Below are 22,826 nucleotides of genomic sequence, written 5' to 3'. Positions count from 1 at the left end.
TTGTTGTTAGGAGGAGGTTTTCGAAGGTTGTCAGGGGCCTAGTTGCTGCTGATTTTACTGTTGGGTTGTTTAGGAGAGCATGTAGTTGGTGTTGTGTTAACCAGGGCATTTGGGTGTCTTCTAGTTTGTCTTGTATTTCTTGTGTTGATAGGGGTTTGTTATTTTTATAAAAGTCTATTAGGCGATATAAGCCTTTGGCTCGCCAGGTTTTTATCTGGAGGTTTTGTGCTGCATGGTGGAATAATGGGTGGTACGCCAGGGGGACTAGTGGGGATGGGGTTGGGGATAGTTTGCCTATTTGCGTTTTCCATGCTTTGAGCATGGTCTGTGTGTACCTGTTAAGTGTTGAGGGAATTTTCTTTAGTTTGTTTGGGAGGAGTGGGTATGTTGTGGTGCAGGTATTTTCAATTGTGTCCCTCTCTAGGTGTACCCATTGTTTTGTCTCATCTTCTAGTATATATGGGATTATATGGCGTATTTGGTTGGCAATGTAATATGCTTCTATGTTGGGGATTCCCCATCCTCCTTCTGAGGTGGGGAGGTGCAGGTATTTGGGGCTTATTCTTGGTTTTTTATGTGAGAAGATGAAAGAGTGTAGTTTTCTCTGCCAACTGCGAAGTTGGGTTGAGGGGATCCAGATTGGGAGGGTTTGGAATAGGTAGGTTAGTTTTGGGAGTGTGATCATTTTGATCATGGCTATTTTGTCTGAGAGAGTGAAATTCATGTTATTCCATCTCTTTAGGTCTTTGTTAATTTGTTGCCACAGGGGCTTGTAGTTGTGGAGGTACAATTTATTGAGGTTTCTGGTTATTTGTACCCCTAGGTATCTGAACTTGGTGTGGCAAAGTTTTATTTTGGTGACCTTCATGAGTTCTTTTTGGGTGTGAGGAGGGGTGTTGAAGCACATAGCTTCTGACTTTGTAAAATTTACCTGTAGGCCCGACACCACTGCAAATGTGTTGAGTTCTCTGATTAGGGAGGTTGCTGTGCTTATAGGGTCTGGTGTTGTGACCATTAGGTCATCTGCAAAGAGCCCTAATTTATAGGTTCTGCCTTTTATTTCCACTCCCTTGATGTCTGTGGCTGCTCGGATGCGGATTGCTAGGGGTTCCAGGGCCAGGATAAATAAGAAGGGAGACAGTGGGCATCCTTGTTTCGTGCCTCTTTGGATAGCTATAGTATTAGAATCCATATTGTTAGTTCTGCATTTTGCTGAGGCTTGGGAGTATATTTGTTTGAGGATTTGTAGGAAGTTGGGGCCAAATTTCATGTTAGTTAGTACTGCTAATATGTATTTCCACTCTACGCAATCAAAGGCTTTGAGGATGTCTAGGGACATAATTGTCAATGGGAGTTTGGTTGCCTTGCTGTGTTCGATCAGGTTCAGTAGTTTCCTGATGGGGTCTGTTATATTGCGGCCAGGGACAAAGCCAGTCTGGTCTGGGGCTATTAACTTGTGTAGAAAGATTTTTAGGCGGTTGGCCAAGATTGATGTGAATATCTTGTAGTCTTGGTTTATTAATGAGATTGGGCGGTATGATTCTACTTTGAGGCTGTCTTTTAGTGGTTTTGGGATGGAGACTATTTTGGAGTGGGTCCAGGTTTTGGGGATGGGGCCCCCTTTTATGATGTCGTTGAATAGGCGGGTCATGTACGGCATCCAGGGTTCTTTAAATTTCCTATAGAATTCTGCTGTGAAGCCATCTGGGCCTGGGGCTTTAAACAATGTGATTTTTAAAAACTTTATGAGCTTTCAGCTTGTCATACCATATATATGCATGCCATCTGAAAACATTATTAAACCCTTCCAAGTCTAAAATGTCTGTATTCTCAAGAAGTAGCCAATCTTTCAACCAGCAAAAAGCTGCTGATTCATAGTACAGTTTTAAGTCCGGCAGGGCAAATCCCCCTCTTTCCTTTGCGTCAGTTAAAATCTTAAATTTTATTCTGGGTTTTTTGCCCTGCCAGACAAACTTTGAAATATCTTTCTGCCACTTCTTGAAACAGTCCATCTTGTCCACAATTTGCAATGTTTGGAATAAAAACAGCATTCTAGGCAAAACATTCATCTTAAATAACAGCAATTCGGCCTAACAGGGAAAGCTTCAAATTTGACCATATTTCTAGATCTTTTTTTACTTCTGTCCAGCATTTCTCATAATTATCTTTAAATAAGTTCACATTCTTAGATGTCATATTAATCCCCAGGTATTTCACCTTCTTTGTCACAATTAATCCTGTTTCATTCTGAAACCGCTCCCTCTCAGTAACTGTTAAGTTTTTCTCCAATACTTTAGTTTTTTGTTTGTTCAACTTAAATCCTGCAACTTGACCAAATGCTTGAATTAACTCTAAAACCCTTTTCGTACTAGTATCTGGCTCTTGTAAAGTAAGTACCAAGTCATCTGCGAAGGCCCTCAATTTATACTGTTTAGCTCCGACCTGTACCCCTTTAAGCAACTGGTCCCTTCTAATCATATTTAGCAAAACCTCCAGGACTGATATAAAAAGTAATGGGGAAATTGGGCACCCCTGTCGTGTCCCTTTTTCTATTTTAAATTCTTCCGTAACCACATTATTTACAATTAGCTTAGCCTTTTGTTCAGAGTATATTGCACCCATACCATTCTCAAATCTTTGGCCTACACCCATCCCATGTAGATTCTTCTTCATAAAACTCCAAGAAATATTATCAAAGGCTTTCTCCACATCCACAAATATCAGTACTGCTTTAGTGTTAATATTCACTTCTAGTTTTTCCAAAATATCTATTATATTCCTCACATTGTCTGACAAATGTCTTCCTGGAAGAAAGCCTGCTTGGTCCTTATGAATCTCTTCCACCAATACTTTTTTCAATCTTTTTGCCAAAATGTCTGCAAAAATTTTGTAATCCACATTGAGTAATGATATAGGGCGGTAGTTCTTGAGCTGAGTCTTTTCAGTCTCTGTTTTCGGTATGAGTGTAATGTAAGCTTATTTCCACGATTCTGGCGCCCTTTTCCCCTCTAAAATTTTGTTGCAGACTTCCTTCAGATGTTGTAGCAACCACTCCTTCAAAGCTTTATAGTATCTGGAAGTCAACCCATCTGGTCCTGGAGATTTTCCCAGTTGCATGTTTTGAATGGCACCCTCTATCTCTTGCTCAGTTATTTTCTGATTTAGATCTATTTTACTTTGCTGTGGAATTTTTTGTAATCCATATTTCTTAAGAAACTCATCTATATCCCCTTCATTCTCTGGCCCTTGTGAATATATTTTTTGAAATAACTCTGGAAGCAATTTCTAATCTCATTTGGCTTATAAATGTTCTTTCCTTCAACCTCTAGGCTTGTAACCGTATTGGGGCTCCAGCTGTTTTTGGACTACAACTCCCATCATCCCTAGCTAGCAGGACCAATGGGGAGGGATGATGGGAACTGTAGTCCGGGAGCTCCTGGGGACCCAAGTTTGGGAAACCTTGCTTCAAAGCAGCTTTTCTGTCTTGCCCACAAAGATGGGACCTGTCCAAGTTTGTATTTGCTTATATTTTGTTTTCCTCATGACCTTTCTGCATTTTTTATTTTATAAGGGGGCAAATTGAAAGAGAAATTGTATGGCAAGCAGCGGAAGAATAAAAGGGTACGTTTGGGGGGAAACAAAACTAAAACCTGGGGGTGGCCTCCTCAAATATTTTATTGGGGGCCAAGAGCCCCAGCCCTTTAAGAATTGGCAGCTATTCCCTATATCCACAGGTTTCAGGATGGTTACATTTAAAAAACAAAATAAAATCACAAAACACCACATTTTAAAAGGGCATTGTCAATCAGCCAAAGGCCTGGTTTAAAAAGTGTGGATTTGCCTGGCTCCTAAATCTGTATAATGGTTTTTCAAACCTTTGTATGAATTCTTTGATGTGAAGTGAAATGGGAGCTCTGACTGAAGCTCTTTCCACATTCAAAGCACTGATAGGGTTTCTCTCCTGTATGAATTCTTTGATGGGGGGCGAGAGAGGAGCTCTGACGGAAGCTCTTTCCACATTCCACACACTGATACGGTTTCTCTCCTGTATGGAGTCTTTGATGTGAAGTGAAATGGGGGCTCTGACTGAAGCTCTTTCCACATTCAAAGCACTGATAGGGTTTCTCTCCTGTATGAATTCTTTGATGGAAAGTGAGAGAGGAGCTCCGACGGAAGCTCTTTCCACATTCCACACACTGATATGGTTTCTCTCCTGTATGAATTCTTTGATGGAGACTGAGAGAGGAGCTCTGACTGAAGCTCTTTCCACATTCCATGCACTGAAAGAGTTTCTCCCCTGTATGAATTCTTTGATGGGAAGCGAGAGAGGAGCTATGAGTGAAGCTCTTTCCACATTCCACACACTGATAGCGTTTCTCCCCTGTATGAATTCTTTGATGGGAAGCGAGAGAGGAGCTATGAGTGAAGCTCTTTCCACATTCCACACACTGATAGGGTTTCTCTCCTGTATGAAATCTTTGATGGGAAGCAAGAGAGGAGCTATGAGTGAAGCTCTTTCCACATTCCACACACTGATAGCGTTTCTCCCCTGTATGAATTCTTTGATGGGAAGTGAGAGAGGAGCTGTCAGTGAAGCTCTTTCCACATTCCACACACTGGTAGGGTTTTTCCCCTTTATGAATTCTTTGATGGGAAGTGAGAGAGGAGCTATGAGTGAAGCTCTTTCCACATTCCACACACTGATAGGGTTTCTCTCCTGTATGAACTCTTTGATGGGAAGCGAGAGAGGAGCTCCAACTGAAGCTCTTTCCACATTCCACACACTGATAGGGTTTCTCCCCTGTATGAATTCTTTGATGGGAAGTGAGAGAGGAGCTGTCAGTGAAGCTCTTTCCACATTCCACACACTGATAGGGTTTTTCCCCTGTATGAATTCTTTGATGGGAAGTGAGATTGTGTCTGTGACTGAAGCTCTTTCCACATTCCACACACTGATAGTGTTTCTCCCCTGTATGAATTCTTTGATGGGAAGTGAGAGAGGAGCTGTCAGTGAAGCTCTTTCCACATTCCACACACTGATAGGGTTTCTCTCCTGTATGAAATCTTTGATGGGAAGCGAGAGAGGAGCTATGAGTGAAGCTCTTTCCACATTCCACACACTGATAGGGTTTCTCCCCTGTATGAATTCTTTGATGGGAAGTGAGAGAGGAGCTGTCAGTGAAGCTCTTTCCACATTCCACACACTGATAGGGTTTCTCTCCTGTATGAATTCTTTGATGGGAAGTGAGAGAGGAGCTCCGACTGAAGCTCTTTCCACATTCCATGCACTGAAAGAGTTTCTCTCCTGTATGAAATCTTTGATGGGAAGCGAGAGAGGAGCTATGAGTGAAGCTCTTTCCACATTCCACACACTGATAGCGTTTCTCCCCTGTATGAATTCTTTGATGGGAAGTGAGAGAGGAGCTGTCAGTGAAGCTCTTTCCACATTCCACACACTGATAGGGTTTCTCTCCTGTATGAATTCTTTGATGGGAAGTGAGAGAGGAGCTTCGACTGAAGCTCTTTCCACAATCCACACACTGATAGGGTTTTTCCCCTGTATGAATTCTTTGATGGGAAGTGAGATGGGAGTTCTGACTGAAGCTCTTTCCACATTCCATGCAGTGATAGGGTTTTTCCCCTGTATGAATTCTTTGATGGCAAGTGAGAGAGGAGCTGTGACTGAAGCTCTTTCCACATTCCACACACTGATAGAGTTTCTTTCCAATGAGATTTTGGTGATGGGAAGTGGAATGGGAGCTCTGACTGCAGCTTTCTCCACACTCCAAATTTTTACGTGGCTTCTCTCTGGGGATTTTATCATGGTCACCTTTGTTCTCGATTTCTGTTTCATCACAATCTGCAATGGAGACAAAAAGGGGTTAGAGCCTCAGGAACAAATGGAGAAGAACTGAAGGAAGTTGGGTGTGTGTTCATTACATGTGTTGTTTGTCATTAACCAACATATTGGTTAATGAGATTCTGGCATATGACCAACATATTGGTTAATGAGATTGGCATATGAGATTCTGATGTGTTGTTGAATGTTGGTTTGTTTGATATACAGTAGTGGTCAAAATTATGGAAGAATTATGGAAAAAGGGGTATTTCAGAGGTTTGATGGCTCAAAAACTACTTCTTTGGGAGTAATATCATAAAATTATATATCAATAGGAAGATAATTTAATCAAGAATGCAAATCAACAACGTTCATTTAATTATCTGTATTCTATCAAATGTTATAGCCAAATAACCAGAAAAAGGAAGCACAATTTGCTTAATTTGTAAAACATAATAAAATTATAGAAATGGCACAAAACGCTGATTGGTCACCCAGAAAGAGATGTAAAATTGTACTATTAAGTGAGTTATGAAGAAATTAGATGAAAGATTGGGAAAAACAACCAAAGTTGGCCTTTCTATACTTTTGAAGAGGTATAAGGAGACTCAATCACTACAAAATCAGACTGGTAAAGGCAGGAAAAGGTGCACAAAGGCAGATAATGATCGAAGAATGGAGGGACTGTCCCTACATGACAGAAGAATATCATCTGGCTGTATACTAGATGACATGGCGCAATGTACTGTGAAGTTGAGTGCAAAGACTGGTCTAAGGAAAAAGCCATTGTTATCTCTCAAGCAAAGATTGAAAATATTAAACCCTTGTTAACTGGACAGTGGAACAATGGGACAGTGTTATTTGGAGCATTGAGACCCAAATCTCCTTGCTTGGTAGTGACGGCATGAAATACGCAAGGAGAAAAATCAGAGAAGTTTTACATCCTACTTGCATTACACCGACCGTAAAACACCCAGATAGGTGTGATGATCTGGGGTTGGATGGCAGCAAAAGGTGTGGGCAGAATTTGCGTCATTTGGGGAATATAAATGCCCCAAAATACATAAATGAAATACTTTAGCCCAAACTGAAGCATTCCGCAGGTGATTCTTACCCAAATACTGAAGCATTTATGTTTGTTTGTTTGTTTGTTTGTTTGTTTGTTTGTTTTCTATTTCAACAGGATTGAGTTCCATGTCATTTTGCTGCTTTGTGCAAAAGGTGCTTTCAAGATAATCCCATTTCACTGCTGGAATGGCCTGGGAATAGCCCAAACATTAACCCAATTGGAAATCTATGGAGCTGACTAAAGAAACTTGTTAATCAAAGGCAACCCAGCAATAAAGCCAAATTAACAGAGGCAATAATTCAGTCTTGGTTTCACATTCTTACAGCTGCAGAACTAAAAACTTCATGGGAAGGCGTTGTAAGGCCGTAATGAACGCTAAAGGTTACCAATGGTTACCAAAGGTTTCACGTATTTTCTTTATGAATGCTATTCTAATAAATACTCCTTCATAAAAGTCATTGCATTACATTTTTCAACAACAAATTCGTTTATTGTGAGGACCATGCCTGTACACAAACATCAACACAACAATAGTTTAAAATATTAAAATTCATTAGATACTATGCCAACAAAACCTTCATCCCACAGAATAGAGAGGGAAAACAAGCAACAAGTTAGACAGACGATGAAGGGGTCTTTACATTGTCATCCATAAATCTTTCCCTGACTTTCATGGCCTTCATCACAAAAACCGCTACCACATGGGTAATACGTGGGTTTGCATCAACTAACAAGAATTTTACTCTATCTTCAGGATTAGTTATAGAGTTGGGTATAATTTGCAGCAATGCGTCTCTAAAGCCCGAGTAGATGGGGCAATAGAGGAGGTAATGTGTAAGACCCTCTTTAGTTTTCATAAGGCAAGGACATAAACGATGTTCTACTGGGGTTTTTGTGAATCTACCGGTCAGATATGCAGTTGGCAATGTTTGAAACCGTGCCATAGTGAAAGCTCTCCGAAGGGTGGGATCAGTGATCTCCGCCAAGTAGTTGGCACAGATTTTGACTGCTTTTACTCGGGGAAGCCAGTAGGAGAACCCAGAGTTTTTTATCTTTGTGGAGTCCAAAAAGGCGTCTTTTTCAAAGATCCATTCCCGAACTTTATCAGGGCTCCACAATTTGAGAGTATTAAACTCAGGTAGATTGTATCTGGATAGGATATCTAGTAAGTTTTTACGCCAAGTAGTATTATTTTGTAATGATACAAAGGCTTGTTTAGCCAATAAGGTGTTCGGGGCATCTGTGAGGTTGGTGAAAAAACGCAGACACAGAAGGTAATCCTACTTCCACTCTTAGGAGAGCTGCCGGAGTACTCTGAGGGAGGCCTAGAATTCTTCTGAGATAAAAATTTTGGAAGATTTCAAGCCGTTCTAACAGCTTCTGATTCCATCCCCAGAGTTCTACTCCATATAACATCTGGGGAATCACTTTTCCAACAAAAGCTTTTAGTGCCGGGATCACCAGTTGCCCTCCCCTCGAATAAAAAAAACCTGAGCAGAGCACCGATTGTCCTACGTGTTAGAAGGGCTACAGTCTTGAAGTGGGCAAGCCAGCTAGATGTAGCTTGGAAAGTGATACCAAGATATTTAAAAAAAAGACACTGTTCAATTTTGTGTTCATCTAAAGACCATCTAAATGTGTGGCGAGCTCTAGTAAATACCACAATTTTTGTTTTGTCATAAGTTACAGATAGGTAGCCGTGTTGGTCTGCCATAGTCAAAATAAAAAAATTCCTTACAGTAGCACCTTAAAGACCAACTAAGTTAGTTCTTGGTATAAGCTTTCGTGTGCATGCAGTGTATCTGAAGAAGTGTGCATGCACACGAAAGCTTATACCAAGAACTAACTTAGTTGGTCTTTAAGGTGCTACTGTAAGGAATTTTTTTATTTTGTTTTGTCATAATTTATCTTTAGAGAGTTTTGGGAACAATAAGCTGCGAGCCCCTCCAGCATGCTGTGTAGGCCCCTTCGAGTGAGTGCCATGACAGCCATGTCATCCGCATATAGCAATATATTCAGGTGTTTGCCTTCCAGGGCAGGAGCTGATGACTTATACTTTGCCATATGTTGAACAGTGTCGTTTATATAGAAATTAAAGAGGAACAGCGCTAACAAACAGCCCTGTTTAACCCCTTTCCCCAGTGGCAGTGGGTCAGTATAGTTGCCTGACATCCCAGTTCTGATTTTAACTGTGGTGTCTGAATGTAACTCTCTAAGTATTTTGAGAAGTCGTCTATCAATATCTGTTTCATATAGTTTTTGCCATAATTTGTCCCTACAGATTGAATCAAAAGCAGATGTGAGATCTACAAAAGCCACAAAAAGTTTGCTCTTATGTACCTTTGTATACTTATCTATCATTGTCTGTAGTACCAAACAATGGCCTGTTGTACTATGGCCCTTTCTAAACCCTGCCTGTTCCGGATTAAGCAAGTTAGAGTGGTCAGCCCAGTCAACCACTTTATTTAGCAGGTAACGAGTATAAAGTTTATACACAATGTCCAGGAGACTTATGGGGCGATAGTTTGAGGGGTCTTGGGGGTCTCCCTTCTTATAGATGGGGGCTACCAGGCTCAGTTTCCAGTTTTCTGAGATTTTGCATGTATCATTTATTACCGTAAAAAGTTGGGCCAAAATAGCAGCCCACCACTGGGCATTTAGTTTAAGCACCTCAGGAGGGATCATATCCTCACCGGGAGCTTTGCCATTCTTGAGTGTTTTAATTAGCTGTAAGCATTCTGATTCAGTAACAGGATCCCAGCCCATTAATAGATCATTTTTAAGAGGAGGAAACTGGCTCGGTTTAGCAATGTTTGGAGCTGTATATAGCCGGGGAAAATGTTGGTACCATAAGTTAGATGAAATACTGTTGGTTACAATTTTCCCTTTGGGTGAAGCTCCCTCAGCAATTATTTCCCATTTTTCATTAAATTATTTCCCATTTTTCATTAAATTATCTTTCCATTGCTCTTTAATTTTATGGTATTACTCCACACAAAAGTGGTGTTATGAGACATCAAACCTCAGAAATACATTTTTCACAAACGATTTCCACAATTTTGGCCACTAGTATAAGTTGTTAATTTTAAAGTTAATGTTCTTTTTATATGGGATCAGAGTATTATTATTTATGTTTCATGATTATGTATGTGTTGGAAGCCGCTCAGAGTGGCTGGGGCAACCCAGCCAGATGGGCAGGATAGGAAAAAAAAATACTATTATTACCACAGTGGTACCTCGATATAAGAACAGTCCTGTTCCGGAAAAGATTAAGTTTGTAAACCGAGGTACCACTGTATTACTATTACTATCATCATCATCATCATCATTGCTACTACTACCTGAGATTCCATAAGCCCAGTTCTTCTCTGGGATGAATTTTGTTTGGCCCAGTCATGGCATCCCCTCCATCTCCAATGTCAGTCGTCTCTTTGGTCAACCCAAGACTGACAGGAGCAAAAACAAAACCAGAAAACCTGAAGCTACTTATCTTTCCTAACAATTCTGAAGCTGACATTTAATATGGCCTGGGGAGTTCAGACCAGCACAATCCTGGTAGAAAAAGGAATAATTTGAGGAAGATTCTTCAAAGGAAAAACTGTAATTTACTCTTTATTGTGCGGGTGTTAGGTTCCCAGGTGTTATAGGGGGCGCTGTTGAGCTCTGTGAAAATAGATGACGTTGGTCCCATAGAGGTATTTTTTGAATTTCCAGGCAGATATGACGATCCCACAGGGAGCCTTACCAAGAGAGGCCACGATCCCACGATTCTCCTCCATGACGTCCTTATGCAGAGCTCTCTGGTCAGGATCCAGCAACGCCCACTCCTCGTCCGTGAAACGAACAGCAACATCTTCAAAGCACACTGGACCCTAAAAGAAAAAGGGAAAGGTCCTCCTCTGAGACAGCAGAAATTTGATCTACTACACAATGCTCTGTTGTTTCATTCCTGTTAATTGCAGTGTTGTTTCAATAGGGTTGCTTTGCTGCACATTTTAAATATGGATGCTTACTTTATTCTGGATTTTAATTCTGGGTATTTGTCTTTGTGCAAATACGTGGTTCTCCACATTGTGTTTTCCAAGTCATAAGATGGAAAGATCCACTTTCTCCTTTCCTCCTGAGCTGTTCTGGGGAGTTCCCTCCCAATGCCCTAGAGCCAAATTCAAGGGGTTCATGGGGGCATGGAGGGGGGAGCAATGGGGGGCAGGCCCCATTTTGTAGTGGATGGGGCTGGTTAGGTGAATCCAGGCCACTATTTGTTCACATTTGTCCACCCCTTAGAAACCAATTTTAGCATTCATTGATCAATCTTGTATAAGGTTACCAATTTTTTTTCAATGAATCCGGGGACACTAAGTATAAATAAATAAATAAATAAATAAATAAATAAATAAATAAATATTACTTCATGTGTGGGACGTTGATGATGTAGCGAGGGGCGGCCAACACCTTGACCTCAACCGCCACGTTTCCCCTTCCTCCAAGGCTTCTATCTCCTCTCTCCATGAGCCTGGGTAGGCCCTGAGTTGTTGGTTCTTCGGTGGTGGTGATGGGGAAGCGCTGCGCGGAGGGTCAGGCATGGAAGGCGAAGAAGGAGGGCAAAGAGCAGCGGCAAGGCTCAGGCAGCGCGATGCCTCCCTTCTCATCAGAGCAGCCCCAATTCCATTCCTACTTGCATGCTAGCAGGAGGGAGCGTAAATCCCTTAGCTGCAAAGCGAGGCTTCACACTGCCTTTCGGAGCAGCCTCATCCCAACTGCTGCTTGCGTGCGTGTAAGCAGGAGGGGGCAGGGATCTCTCAGGCAGCTCTGGGCTGCTGAGTCTGCCACTGCTGCATTTCCCGGGGACATTAGGTGAAATCTGGGGACATTCCAGGGATGGTATTTGTCCGCAGAATTATTGACAAATCTGAGGACTGTCCCTGGGAAAAGGGGGCGTCTGGTAACCGAAGTCAAGAAATAAAATAAGACTGTTTTGAATGGCCATCTGTCTCTAGCATGATCTAGCAGAGATTCCTGCAATGCACAGGGTCTCCTGGCTCTGAGAGACAAGCAGGGAGGGGGGCTTCTGGAAAACGGAGAGGGATCCACCGGTGGCTCCTCCTTATCCTGACTCACCTCTGCCTCCCGACCTTCCTCTCCCACTCGCCTCCTTCCTCTTCTGCCTCTGATTCTGCACTGCATTCTGCCACAGAGTCTCCCAGCTCACTAAGCCCTGTAACCCCTTCAGCTTCTGACACCTCCTCTTCCCAGGCTTCTCCCTCTTCTCCCTCTGACCGCTCATCCTTCTTCTACCTCCACTCCTTTGGCTCTGAGCCGTCTTCCCTTCCTGGTTCCCCGGCTGCTTCCTCCCACCATTCCTCTGTCCCCAACCAGTGCATGACATTGCTCCATCCCTCGGCCTCTGTCCCCACAAGGCAGCTTCCCCTGACCTGATCTGGTTCCACACCCGCTGCTTCCCTTCTGCCCCCATGAAAAGACGGATCAGGAAGTCTTGCCAGCATCATTCTGTCACCTGCAAGAGAAAAACGGTGATCAGGGATGGGGGTAGGCCAAGGATTTGAGAATGGTATGGGTGCCATATACTCTGAACAAAAGGCTAAGTTGATTGTAAATAATGTGATAACTGAAGAATTTAAAATAGAAAAAGGGACACGACAGGGGTGCCCAATCTCCCCATTACTCTTTATTTCAGTTCTGGAGGTGTTGCTAAATATGATTAGAGATGACCAGCAGGTTAAAGGGGTACAGGTCGGAGCTAAACATTATAAGTTAAGGGCCTTCGCAGATGACTTAGTACTTACTTTACAAGAGCCAGACACTAGTACAATAAGGGTTCTAGAGTTAATTCAGGAATTTGGTCAAGTGGCCGGATTTAAACTGAACAAACAAAAGACTAAGGTTTTGGGGAAAAAAATAACAGTCACGGAAAGGGAGAAGTTCCAGAATGAAACAGGTTTGACGGTGGTTAAGAAGGTGAGGTATCTAGGGGTTCATATGACATCTAAGAATTTGAATCTGTTTAAAGATAACTATGAGAAATGTTGGTCAGAAGTTAAAAAAGATCTAGAAATATGGTCAAATTTGAAACTTTCAATGTTAGGCCGAATTGCAGCTATTAAGATGAATGTATTGCCTAGAATGTTATTTTTGTTTCAAACATTGCAAATTCTTGACAAGATGGACTGTTTCAAGAGGTGGCAGAAAGATATTTCGAAATTTGTCTGGCAGGGCAAAAAACCCAGAATAAAATTTAAAATATTAACGGATGCAAAGGAAAGAGGGGGATTTGCCCTGCCGGACTTAAAACTGTACTATGAATCAGCAGCGTTTTGCTGGATGAAAGAGTGGATGCTCCTCGAGAATACAGATATCTTGGATTTAGAAGGTTTTAATAATGCATTTGGTTGGCATGCATATTTATGGTATGACAAAGTTAAGGTGCACAGGGCCTTTAAAAATCACATTGTCAGAAAAGCGTTATGCAATGTTTGGATTAGATATAAAGACTTGTTGGAAAATAAGACCCCTAGATGGTTATCGCCTTTGGAAGCTAAAGCTTTGAAGAAACTTAATATGGAAGCCGAATGGCCAAAGTATTGGGAAATTTTGGAACAAGAGGGAGATAAATTGAAGTTACAGTCATGAGAAATTGAAAACCAAAGTACGAGATTGGCTCCATTATTATCAAATAATGGAGGTTTATACAAGACAGGAAAGTTGGCTTCCAGGTGGAGAAATCAAAATTAGAAACAACTGTTAGAACCCAATACTAAGAATTTGTCAAGAATGTATAACTTGTTGCTGAAATGGAATACACAAGATGAAACAGTTAAATCAGCTATGATTAAGTGGGCACAGGACATTGGTCATAATATTATGTTTGTGGACTGGGAATGGTTATGGACCACCGGTATAAAATTTACGGCATGTAATGCCTTAAAGGAAAATATTGTGAAAATGATTTATAGGTGGTACATTACACCAGTCAAGCTAGCAAAAATCTATCATTTGCCTGATAATAAGTGTTGGAAGTGTAAAGAAACTGAAGGTACTTTCTATCACCTTTGGTGGACGTGCCCGAAGATTAAGGCTTTCTGGGAGATGATGTATAATGAAATGAAAAAGGTACTTAAATGTACCTTCCCTAAGAAACCAGAGGCCTTTCTCTTGGGCATTGTCGGCCAATTGGTGCCAAAGAAAGACAGAACTTTTTTTATGTATGCTACGACAGCAGCAAGAATACTCATCGCAAAGTATTGGAAGACACAAGATCTACCCACCCTGGAAGAATGGCAGATGAAGGTGATGGACTATATGACATTGGCCGAAATGACTGGCAGAATTCGGGATCAGGGGAAAGAGACGGCGGAAGATTGGAAGAAATTTAAAATATATCTTAAGGAATATTATAAAATTGATGAATGCTAAAATGTTGAGGTTTTTAGAAAGAAAAGGAGATTACAGCGACAAAAGATTAAGTTAATGAAAAGAATAAGAAGGAATATATTTGATAAAATTAAGTTTAGGATTTGCTGAAATAATTTTGGAAATTGGGATGTAGAAAGGGGAGGTTTGGGGGAGTCCGAGAAGTGAGGTTTATGAAAAAAAAGGTTATGAAATTATACATGTTTGTTTGTCTTTTTATTTGTTTGTATTGTTTATAAAAATTTTGTAAAATCAATAAAAAAATTTATATATAAAAAAGAGAAAAACGGTGATCAGGACGCCTGGAGTGCCTGCTTCTCTCACAGGTGAAACAGGGCATCTCTTACTACAGATGGGCCTTTGAGAAAGCCTTATCTGCTGAGAGCATTTGGACGTTTGTGCCCATTTCATATGTTAGTGGTGCAAAAATACATCTCCCCTCCTCTGGACCCTTCTTCCCAACTGTCTCCCCACAAAACAAGATGATAACAACTCACAGATGAGTTGGAAAACCAACAGAATGGGACCAGACAGAGAAAAACCATCTTCCTCCTTACCCAGTGGCCTCTCTCTGGTGTCCAACGGAGGCCTCTCTGCCTCACAGGAATCCAGGTCCATTTCTGCAAAGAGATCTTTTCCCTGAAAAAGAAACAAGGATTCAAAACAGAGAATGGTGAGAAATATTAGACAGAGAATGGCAAAGACTTGAAGGGTGTGAGATCTCATTCCATAGATGCTTTCCAAGAAAACAGATGGGACATCAGCAGACCATTATGGGATGTTCTCTGTCCTGTTTGGAGCCCCTTGGGAGTATCCAGAGGGAAGTCTCTCTCACCTGCTTTCTCTCCTCTGCCTGACTCAGGAGGAAACCTTCGGCCAGGGCCACCGCCTGGGAACTGGTCTCCGCTCCGCATTCCCTCACCCAGCTCTCCATCTCCGGGGGAAGGACAGCCAGGAACTGTTCCAAGATCACCAGGTCCAGCATCTCAGCTTTCGTGTGCCTTTCCGGCTTCAGCCACTGATGGCAAAAGTGAAAGAGTCGGCTGCAAACCTCTCGGGGTCCTTTGGCCTCCTGGCAGCAGAACTGCCTCAACTGCTGGCTCTGCACCTCTGAGCAGAGGGTGTCCTCCTCACCCAGGATCTTCTGCACTGGGTTTTCCCAGAATCCCCCACTGCTCCCAGTTTGGCTGGAATGGCCTTTTCCTGCTTCAGAGCTGGCTGAATCTTGCTCCTCCATTTGTGCTCTCAGGAAGCCTCTGAGAGATCGGAAGGAACCCTTTGGTCTTCTGACAAGTTCTGTCCGTTTTAATGAGAAGCTCTAGCAAATCCTACAAAGCAAATACATTGTTCTGTTACAGAATTTGTAGGACAGGGGGGGAAATGGTTCCCTGAGCAAGCATGGATGAGTCTTGCTGGGAACCAGGGCTGGACTGCACCACATCCCAGACCATGAGCTATATTTTTGAAAAGAAAGAGGAGGAGAAATACGTCTCTAGCCTTCTAGCCACGCAAAATGTGGAGGCAACTGAAGGGATTTCTGGGAGATTAATCAACCAGGTTTCTGCAGCCTTCCAGTCAATGCATGAAGTCAGAACCGACTGACAAGAGAATTGTTTGTATCTTGTGAAAAACGGATGCTTGGCTCTAGTGGGGGTCCTCACCCAGGGGTCCTCAGGAGTTGCTCCCCCCACTCCCCTGCTTCTGTCTCCTTTTCTTGTACTTGGACTCTCTGCCACTCTCCAGACAGATTCCTGGGGTGGGGTCCCTTTTTCTTTGCTCTGAGGGCCAGGTATGTATCTGATCAACCCCCTGAGAGCCAAGTGGGCAAAGCCAAAGACACCTCCTTTGAAATTTAGGGGGGTTATTTTTTATTTTAATATTATTATTCCTATTCCTATTATTATTCTGTTAGATACCGTAACACACACACAGCCATTCATGCCAAATCCCTGGAGGCTTGGTGAGTAGCGGCGCCCATTTCCAGCTGCTTTGCCAGCAACAATCCCTTTGGCACAGAGAGGATGTGGTCCTGGGATGCCCTGCTCTGTGTGCGAGGGGATTGCTGCAGTGGCCTCCGTGGGGAGCTGCCCTGGGAGACGACTGGGGAAACTGGTCTGCAATGCAGCAGCCAGACTATGGACTGGGATCCCTCTCTTTATTCCTGGCCTTTCTCTCCCACCTTTCCTTCCTTCCATCCTCTCCGTTGCTCTTGGGGGACATTTTTTCTGAAGGGGGGGGCGAGGGCCAAGTGAGTTTGGGATCCTGTGATCTCCAGGCAGGAGAGCGTGGCAGACCTGGCCCCTCCCGGATCAGGCCCCCCAGGCATCCTCCCCTGCTGCAGCCCTGGGACCCCCCCCCCGTCTCCCCACTGCACCCTCTGGGGGGGGGGGAGAGGAGACTCACCAGATCCCAGGAGGGGACAGCGAGGCAGCCCTTGCAGGAGAGACCCCAAAGCAAGGAAAGGACTGGGGAGGGAGGGGCCTTGGCTCTGGAGGACCTGGCCCCCTATTGCTTCCTGGCCTCTCTAGGAAGGCAGCTCACTTCCCTTTAACCCTTGCCAAGCCGAGTCCCTCCAGCTCAGCCCTCTCTCGCTTGGCAGAACCTCAGATTCTTATTATTTTTATGGATTTATTGGGCAGCTGCCTCCCTGGCTACGCCCATGCCCAGATATCCTTTTGGGGGTGAGGCTCTTGGCTGGACTCTGAGCATCTCCCTCCCTTGGCCAGAAACCAGAGGAAGAGCTTGCAGGGAAAAGGGCTTTGCAGGAGGCAAGGAAGCTCCTCCTAGAATTCAGGAGTGGAGAGATAGGAGGGGATCCCAGGGTCATCTAGTCCAACCCCCAGCAATGCAGGAATCTCAGCTAAAGCATCCATGGCAGATGTCCGTCCGATCTCTGCTTAGAAACCTCCAAAGAAGGAGAGTCCACCACCTCCCAAGGGAGACCTTTCCCTGCCCAACTGCTCTTAGATGTCCCTCAAGGCAGCGGGTCCTGAGTTCTAGCCCTGCTGAAACAATCGCACGGGCTGCCAAGGAGGAACCAAGCGAGGTTCAAAAGAAATAAATCCTATTCTCATCATAAATGAATAATACTTACCTATGCATGCTTTTTATACTAATATACAAAAGTATGCCATTCCCTTTTCCAGAAATGCTTAATTGCTAATTCAAAGGACTGAAAATGGATGGTTGTTGTTATTATGTTTAGAGAAGCTTTTAATATTTGATGGACTATTGTATTTTAATATTTTGTTGGAAGTCGCCCAGAGTGGCAGGCGAAACCCAGCCAGATGGGCTGGGTATAAATGTATTATTATTATTATTATTATTATTATTATTATTATTATTATTATTATTTAAATTGATCAGGTTAGTGTTCTCCTTTCAAAAGAGACAGGTGTAATCTCCAGGGTTGCTAATAGCGTAACGTTACTAATAGCATTTCGTTAGCGTGGGGTACCACATTCTGGTTGAAGGAGGCCAGGATTAGCCCCCAAGGCCTGGGGTGTCCCTCCCCTGTAATAGGACTTGGAATCCAGGAGAAAACTCTTGGAATAGCCTTGCCAGGTGCTCAGGGATGGACTCACCTGTTCCCCTGTCCTTCTCTTTGCAGATGTGCTGCAGACTGTGTTGGAATGTGACATCAAGCTTTATTTACAGCGGAAAATAACAAAGAAACATGGCGTGAGCTGTCTTCCACAGCCGTCTCCAGAACAAAGGACTGAAGTGATTTACAGACTGACTTCCATTCTTACACAGACAGTACAGAAGGTGTAAACCTGCATAGCATGTTACACTAGCAATGGGAGAATGAAATACTGACAGTTTGGCCCCCAATTTGGTCCAAGACCAAAATCTGCAACCCTCATGGTCCAGGAGTGCCAGGGACTCCGTGGTGGGGGCAGTGGGGGCCGCTTTGGCCCAGACTGGCCCCTGACCCTGAGACGCTCTTTCCTCCCGCAGGACCTCTGATGTTACGCCCTTTGGGAAAGTGGGGAGGAACAGAAACCAGCAGCCAACAGCATCCCTTCTCTGCTGGCCTTTGCCCGAAGGTTCCCCCATCTCAGAGCAAGTAGCTCTCCCTCATGGATTCAGTCCTTTCATCACTTCCATCTCCCCAAGAGGCTCCCAAGGCTACTGATCCTCTGCAGTTGAGAACAGACCTAACTGAAAAGAACGGCTTACTCTTCTGGTGACACCAGAGAATTCTAGAATACACTAACCCTTTCCATAGCATTATGGATGCACGATTCCCACAGACAAGTTTCTTGGCAAGACAAGGGCCTTTTCTGGCCATAGAGTGTCCTCCTCAGCATCCCCAACGAAGGAGCTGGGTTGCAAGAGCTGCAGCTAATGGGGGGGCTGTCCTCCCCCCTCCCATCTCACCTGGCTGCTAGGTAGGAAAGCAAGACCCAGAGAGAGTTGTGGGAAACCCCGAAACCAGCTTGCTCTGTGCCGGAGCCAAAGCTGCGACTAATAGAGAAGCAAGATCTGTTTGTGTGTTGATGCTGTGAGCCCCTCCGTCCTACACTCAGGTTGTGTATGTGAGTAAATAAGACTAGATATTGTAAAGACGCCACAGTATCTGCTGACTTTCGTTCCAAGGAAACCGAAGATGGGAAAGCGCCTGGGACCCCTGGAATCTCACCGCTCAGCGACTGGGGTAGTTTGCAAATACAAACACACACACAATAATTTGTGCCTGTGTTCCTAATAGATAACTAAGTGTGAAGAGCATGTCATGTGCTTTAGCAATAGCTCTCCTGTAAATAAGGAAATGCAACCCCCATTGCTGGTTGACTCAAAAAAGCAACAAGGGAATCTGCTCTGCTGTCCCATGAGGTCTGTGGGGCCCTTAAGTAAGAGGAGCCACTTTTAATAACTGAATTAAAGAAATTTTAACATAATCAAACATTCAAATTTCATTTTACAATTTCAATTAACACCCCGCCCCCATGCGACTTCCCCCAACTTCCCTTCTTAGTTTATAACACCTCTGTTTCTTTTGCTTATAAATTTATATTCCTTATATATTAAAATGAAGGTTATAACATTTGTCTCTTCCTTCTCATTTTTACCTCATAATTGCATTTTCTGTTTGTATTTGTCCGTTGTAAGTGTATCACTCAAATCCTGCCAGTGAGTTCATTTCTATGCATTGTTTCTGTATATACATCTTAAAAGGTTCACAATCTTTTTAAAAGTCATTATTGTCCTTATATTTAAGTCTCTGAGTTAGCTTCACCATTTCAGCCTATTCCATCAACATTTCTTGCCAGTGTTCTTTCGCTGGTTTTTCATTGCCTTTCCATCTTTGAGCTAGTAAAATTCTGGCTGCTGTTGTCACATACATGGATGGATTTCTCTTATCTTTTTAGTAAATCATGCCCTAAAATACCTACTAAAAACCCTTCTGGTCTTTTAACAAAGATTATCTTAAACATTTTTTTCATTTCATTATAGATCATCTCCCAATAGGTGGAGCCAGGTGGGCCCAGGTCCAGGTGAGGGGGGGTTGCCATGGTGACAAGGACCACCGACTTGCAGGCGGCCATTTTGGGTTAGTAGTGAGGCGAGTGGAGGAGAGAGCAGTTGGTGGCAGTTGACGGAGGACAAGGCGAGGCAAACAGTGGATTCTTATTTTCTCAGTTTCTTATTTCGCTTCTTATTTCATTTATTACTTATTTATTTATTTTTTCTTCTGGAAGATGTGAAACGGGCTTTCGTCATCCAGCAATGGTGAGTATTGGAGGAAACGAGTAGGGAGAGCATAGCTGTCAACATTTCCCGTTTTTTAAAGGGAAATTCCCTTATTCCGAATAGGATTCCTCGCAAGAAAAGGGAAAAGTTGACAGGTATGAGGGAGAGGATCCCTCAGACCTGATCCCCCCTGCCAGGACTCTCAGTTGAGAGGAACTGACAGCCTGACTTTTGCTGGAGCCAGAACAAGACCTCTTGCTCCAGGTGATGGAGAGCTGCCAGGCAGCTGCCCTGAGAGGCCTCCACGCCCTTCAGGTGTCCAAGCACCGGACAGCGGAGGCCGTTCTGGGGAGGGACCCCCATGGGGAGGTGGGGGAGGGAGGGGCTTTGGGGAAGGGGTTGTCCGTCTGCCGGAGAGGAGGACCCTACTGGCCTAGGTTCACGTATCCTGTCTGAAAGGGAAATCATCTTAGGGACTTCCTGTGAAATTCTGCGTCAGGGATGCTGTTCCTACAATGGAGGCATGTGCAACACTACTACACTGTGGAACTGTAGCAGGCTCCAATTTGGACTTTATGAACATATGTGGAACAGAAACTAGCAGACATTTGGTCTTTATGAATGAACTGATTTATTGCAAAATAAAAAATTCCTTCCAGTAGCACCTTAAAGACCAACTAAGTTAGTTCTTGGTATGAGCTTTCGTGTGCATGCACACTTCTTCAGATACCTCTCCCTCATACCTGTCAGATGCATGCACACGAAAGCTCATACCAAAAACTAACTTAGTTGGTCTTTAAGGTGCTACTGGAAGGAATTTTTTATTTTGACTATGGCAGACCAACACGGCTACCTATCTACTACTGATTTATTGCACTTTATGCGTTGTTTATGTGCAAGATAAACATTTGATATTGTGATAAGAATATATAGAAGAGTATTGTTTATGTGAATCCACAGCCGGTTACGTCTTGTGTTTGTCAAAAGTATTTCACGTAACGCAAGGTTTGATGTTGTTTTGCAAATTCCTAGAATGGAATCTTGGAAGTTGGACGTCCCTTCCATAATGCATAGGTAAAGGTAAAGGGACCCCTGACCATTAGGTCCAGTCATGGCCGACTCTGGGCTTGCGGCGCTCATGTTGCTCATCTTGCTTTATTGGCCGAGGGAGCCGGCGTACAGCTTCCGGGTCATGTTGCCAGCATGATTAAGACGCTTCTGGCGAACCAGAGCAGCGCACAGAAACGGAAGGCGAAGGGGTAGATTTAAGAGACCAAATTCCCAAGGGCATAAAACCTCTTCAGTCAGTTTAAAATCCACTTTCCCAGTTTGATGTCCTAAGACATATATCTCATTCAGCCCACATTTTACCAGCTTCCTCACATACCGTATTTTTCGCCCTATAGGACGCACCGGCCCATAGGACGCACCTAGTTTTTTTGGGGGGAAATCAAGGGAAATTTTTTTATTTCCCCCCCAGGTTTGCGCAGCCATCCCCAAGCTAGAAGAGGGAGACGGAGCGCTCCGTCTCCCTCTTCTGCCTTCAGGGACAGCCTCCCTAGCCTCTGTGGGGCAGCTCACTCCGCTACCCTGCAGAGGCTTTGCGCAGCCATCCCCAAGCTAGAAGAGGGAGAGGGAGCGCTCCGTCTCCCTCTTCTCCCTTCAGGGACAGCTTGCCCCACTGTCTCCCGAGTTTGTGGGGCTGGCGGGGGAGAAGCAAGCTTGCTTCTCCCCCCGCCAGCCTCCAGATCAGGTCGGGGAATAGCGGGGTGGTGGTGCTCCGCCTCCCCGCTATCCCGTGGTGCTGGCAGGGGGGAGAAGCAAGCTTGCTTCTCCCCCCGCCAGCCTCCAGATCAGGTCGGGGAATAGCGGGGTGGTGGCGCTCCGCCTCCCCGCTATCCCGTGGGGCTGGCAGGGGGGAGTAGCAAGCTTGCTTCTTCCCCCGCCAGCCTCCAGATCAGGTCGGGGAATAGCGGGGTGGCGGCGCTCCGTCTCCCCGCTATCCTGCGAGCTTGTGGGGCTGGCAGGGGGGAGAAGCAAGCTTGTTTCTCCCCCCCCCCCGCCAGCCTCCAGATCAGGTTGGGGAATAGCGGGGTGGCGGCGCTGCACCTCCCCACTGTCCCCCGAGCTTTTGGGCCGCAGGCTGCTGCCCGCAAGCCTTGCGAGCCCGTGGGACATCCCGTCGGGCTTGCTAGACTTGCGGATAGCTTCCTGAAGCCTGGAGAGTGAGAGCGCACCGACCCCTCTCGCTCTCCAGGCTTCAGCGAAAGCATGCATTCGCCCCATAGGACACACACAGATTTCCCCTTCATTTTTGGAGGGGAAAAAGTGCATCCTATAGGACAAAAAATACGGTAAATCTCACAGAGGACTTTGTCAAAAGCCTCACTGAAATCAAGATGCACAGTTTCCACAGCAGTCCCCTGATCAACAAAGTTTGTAACTCCATCCAAAAAAAGAAAAGGAGAGATTTCTCTGGCTTGACTTGTTTTTGAGAAAGCCATGCTTTCATCCTGTATGTTGCAAAATCTTCAGATGAAGGGTGAATAAATTTTAAAAATAATAAATGAGGATATTGACATGTGCAAAGGAAGGAGATTTATGTATTTATTTAGTTTGTAAACCACACAACCCAGTGGTGCTGACTTGAATAAATTACTGTTGGGGGGCCAGTTAAGGCCCGCCTTGCACAATCAATCACATGATGCATGCGTGCCATTTGAATGGCAATGCCTATAATGGCAGCGACTTTTTAAAAAAGTAATACTTTGAGCCCATAGTTCAGTTTCCCAG

General features: G+C 44.1%; 1 protein-coding gene across 1 annotated transcript in view; it reads right to left on the bottom strand.

Moving 5' to 3' along the window:
- Positions 1–1,727: 1,727 nt before the first annotated feature.
- The window catches only part of LOC310705813 (uncharacterized protein), a gene marked incomplete at its 5' end in the record, with an annotated part of 42,054 nt that continues 20,955 nt past the window's right edge, over positions 1,728–22,826 (bottom strand). The window contains 3 exons of the mRNA XM_083500636.1: positions 1,728–5,860; positions 10,654–10,780; positions 12,341–12,423. Of these exons, the coding sequence (XP_083356762.1) occupies positions 3,870–5,860; positions 10,654–10,780; positions 12,341–12,423 (2,201 nt within the window). The 3' untranslated portion in view covers positions 1,728–3,869. The remainder of the gene's footprint in view (positions 5,861–10,653; positions 10,781–12,340; positions 12,424–22,826) is intronic.

Source organism: Podarcis liolepis (assembly GCF_965112155.1).
Source record: "Podarcis liolepis genome assembly, chromosome: 4".
Lineage (NCBI taxonomy): Eukaryota > Metazoa > Chordata > Lepidosauria > Squamata > Lacertidae > Podarcis > Podarcis liolepis.
This window is presented reverse-complemented; position numbering and strand designations above follow the sequence as displayed.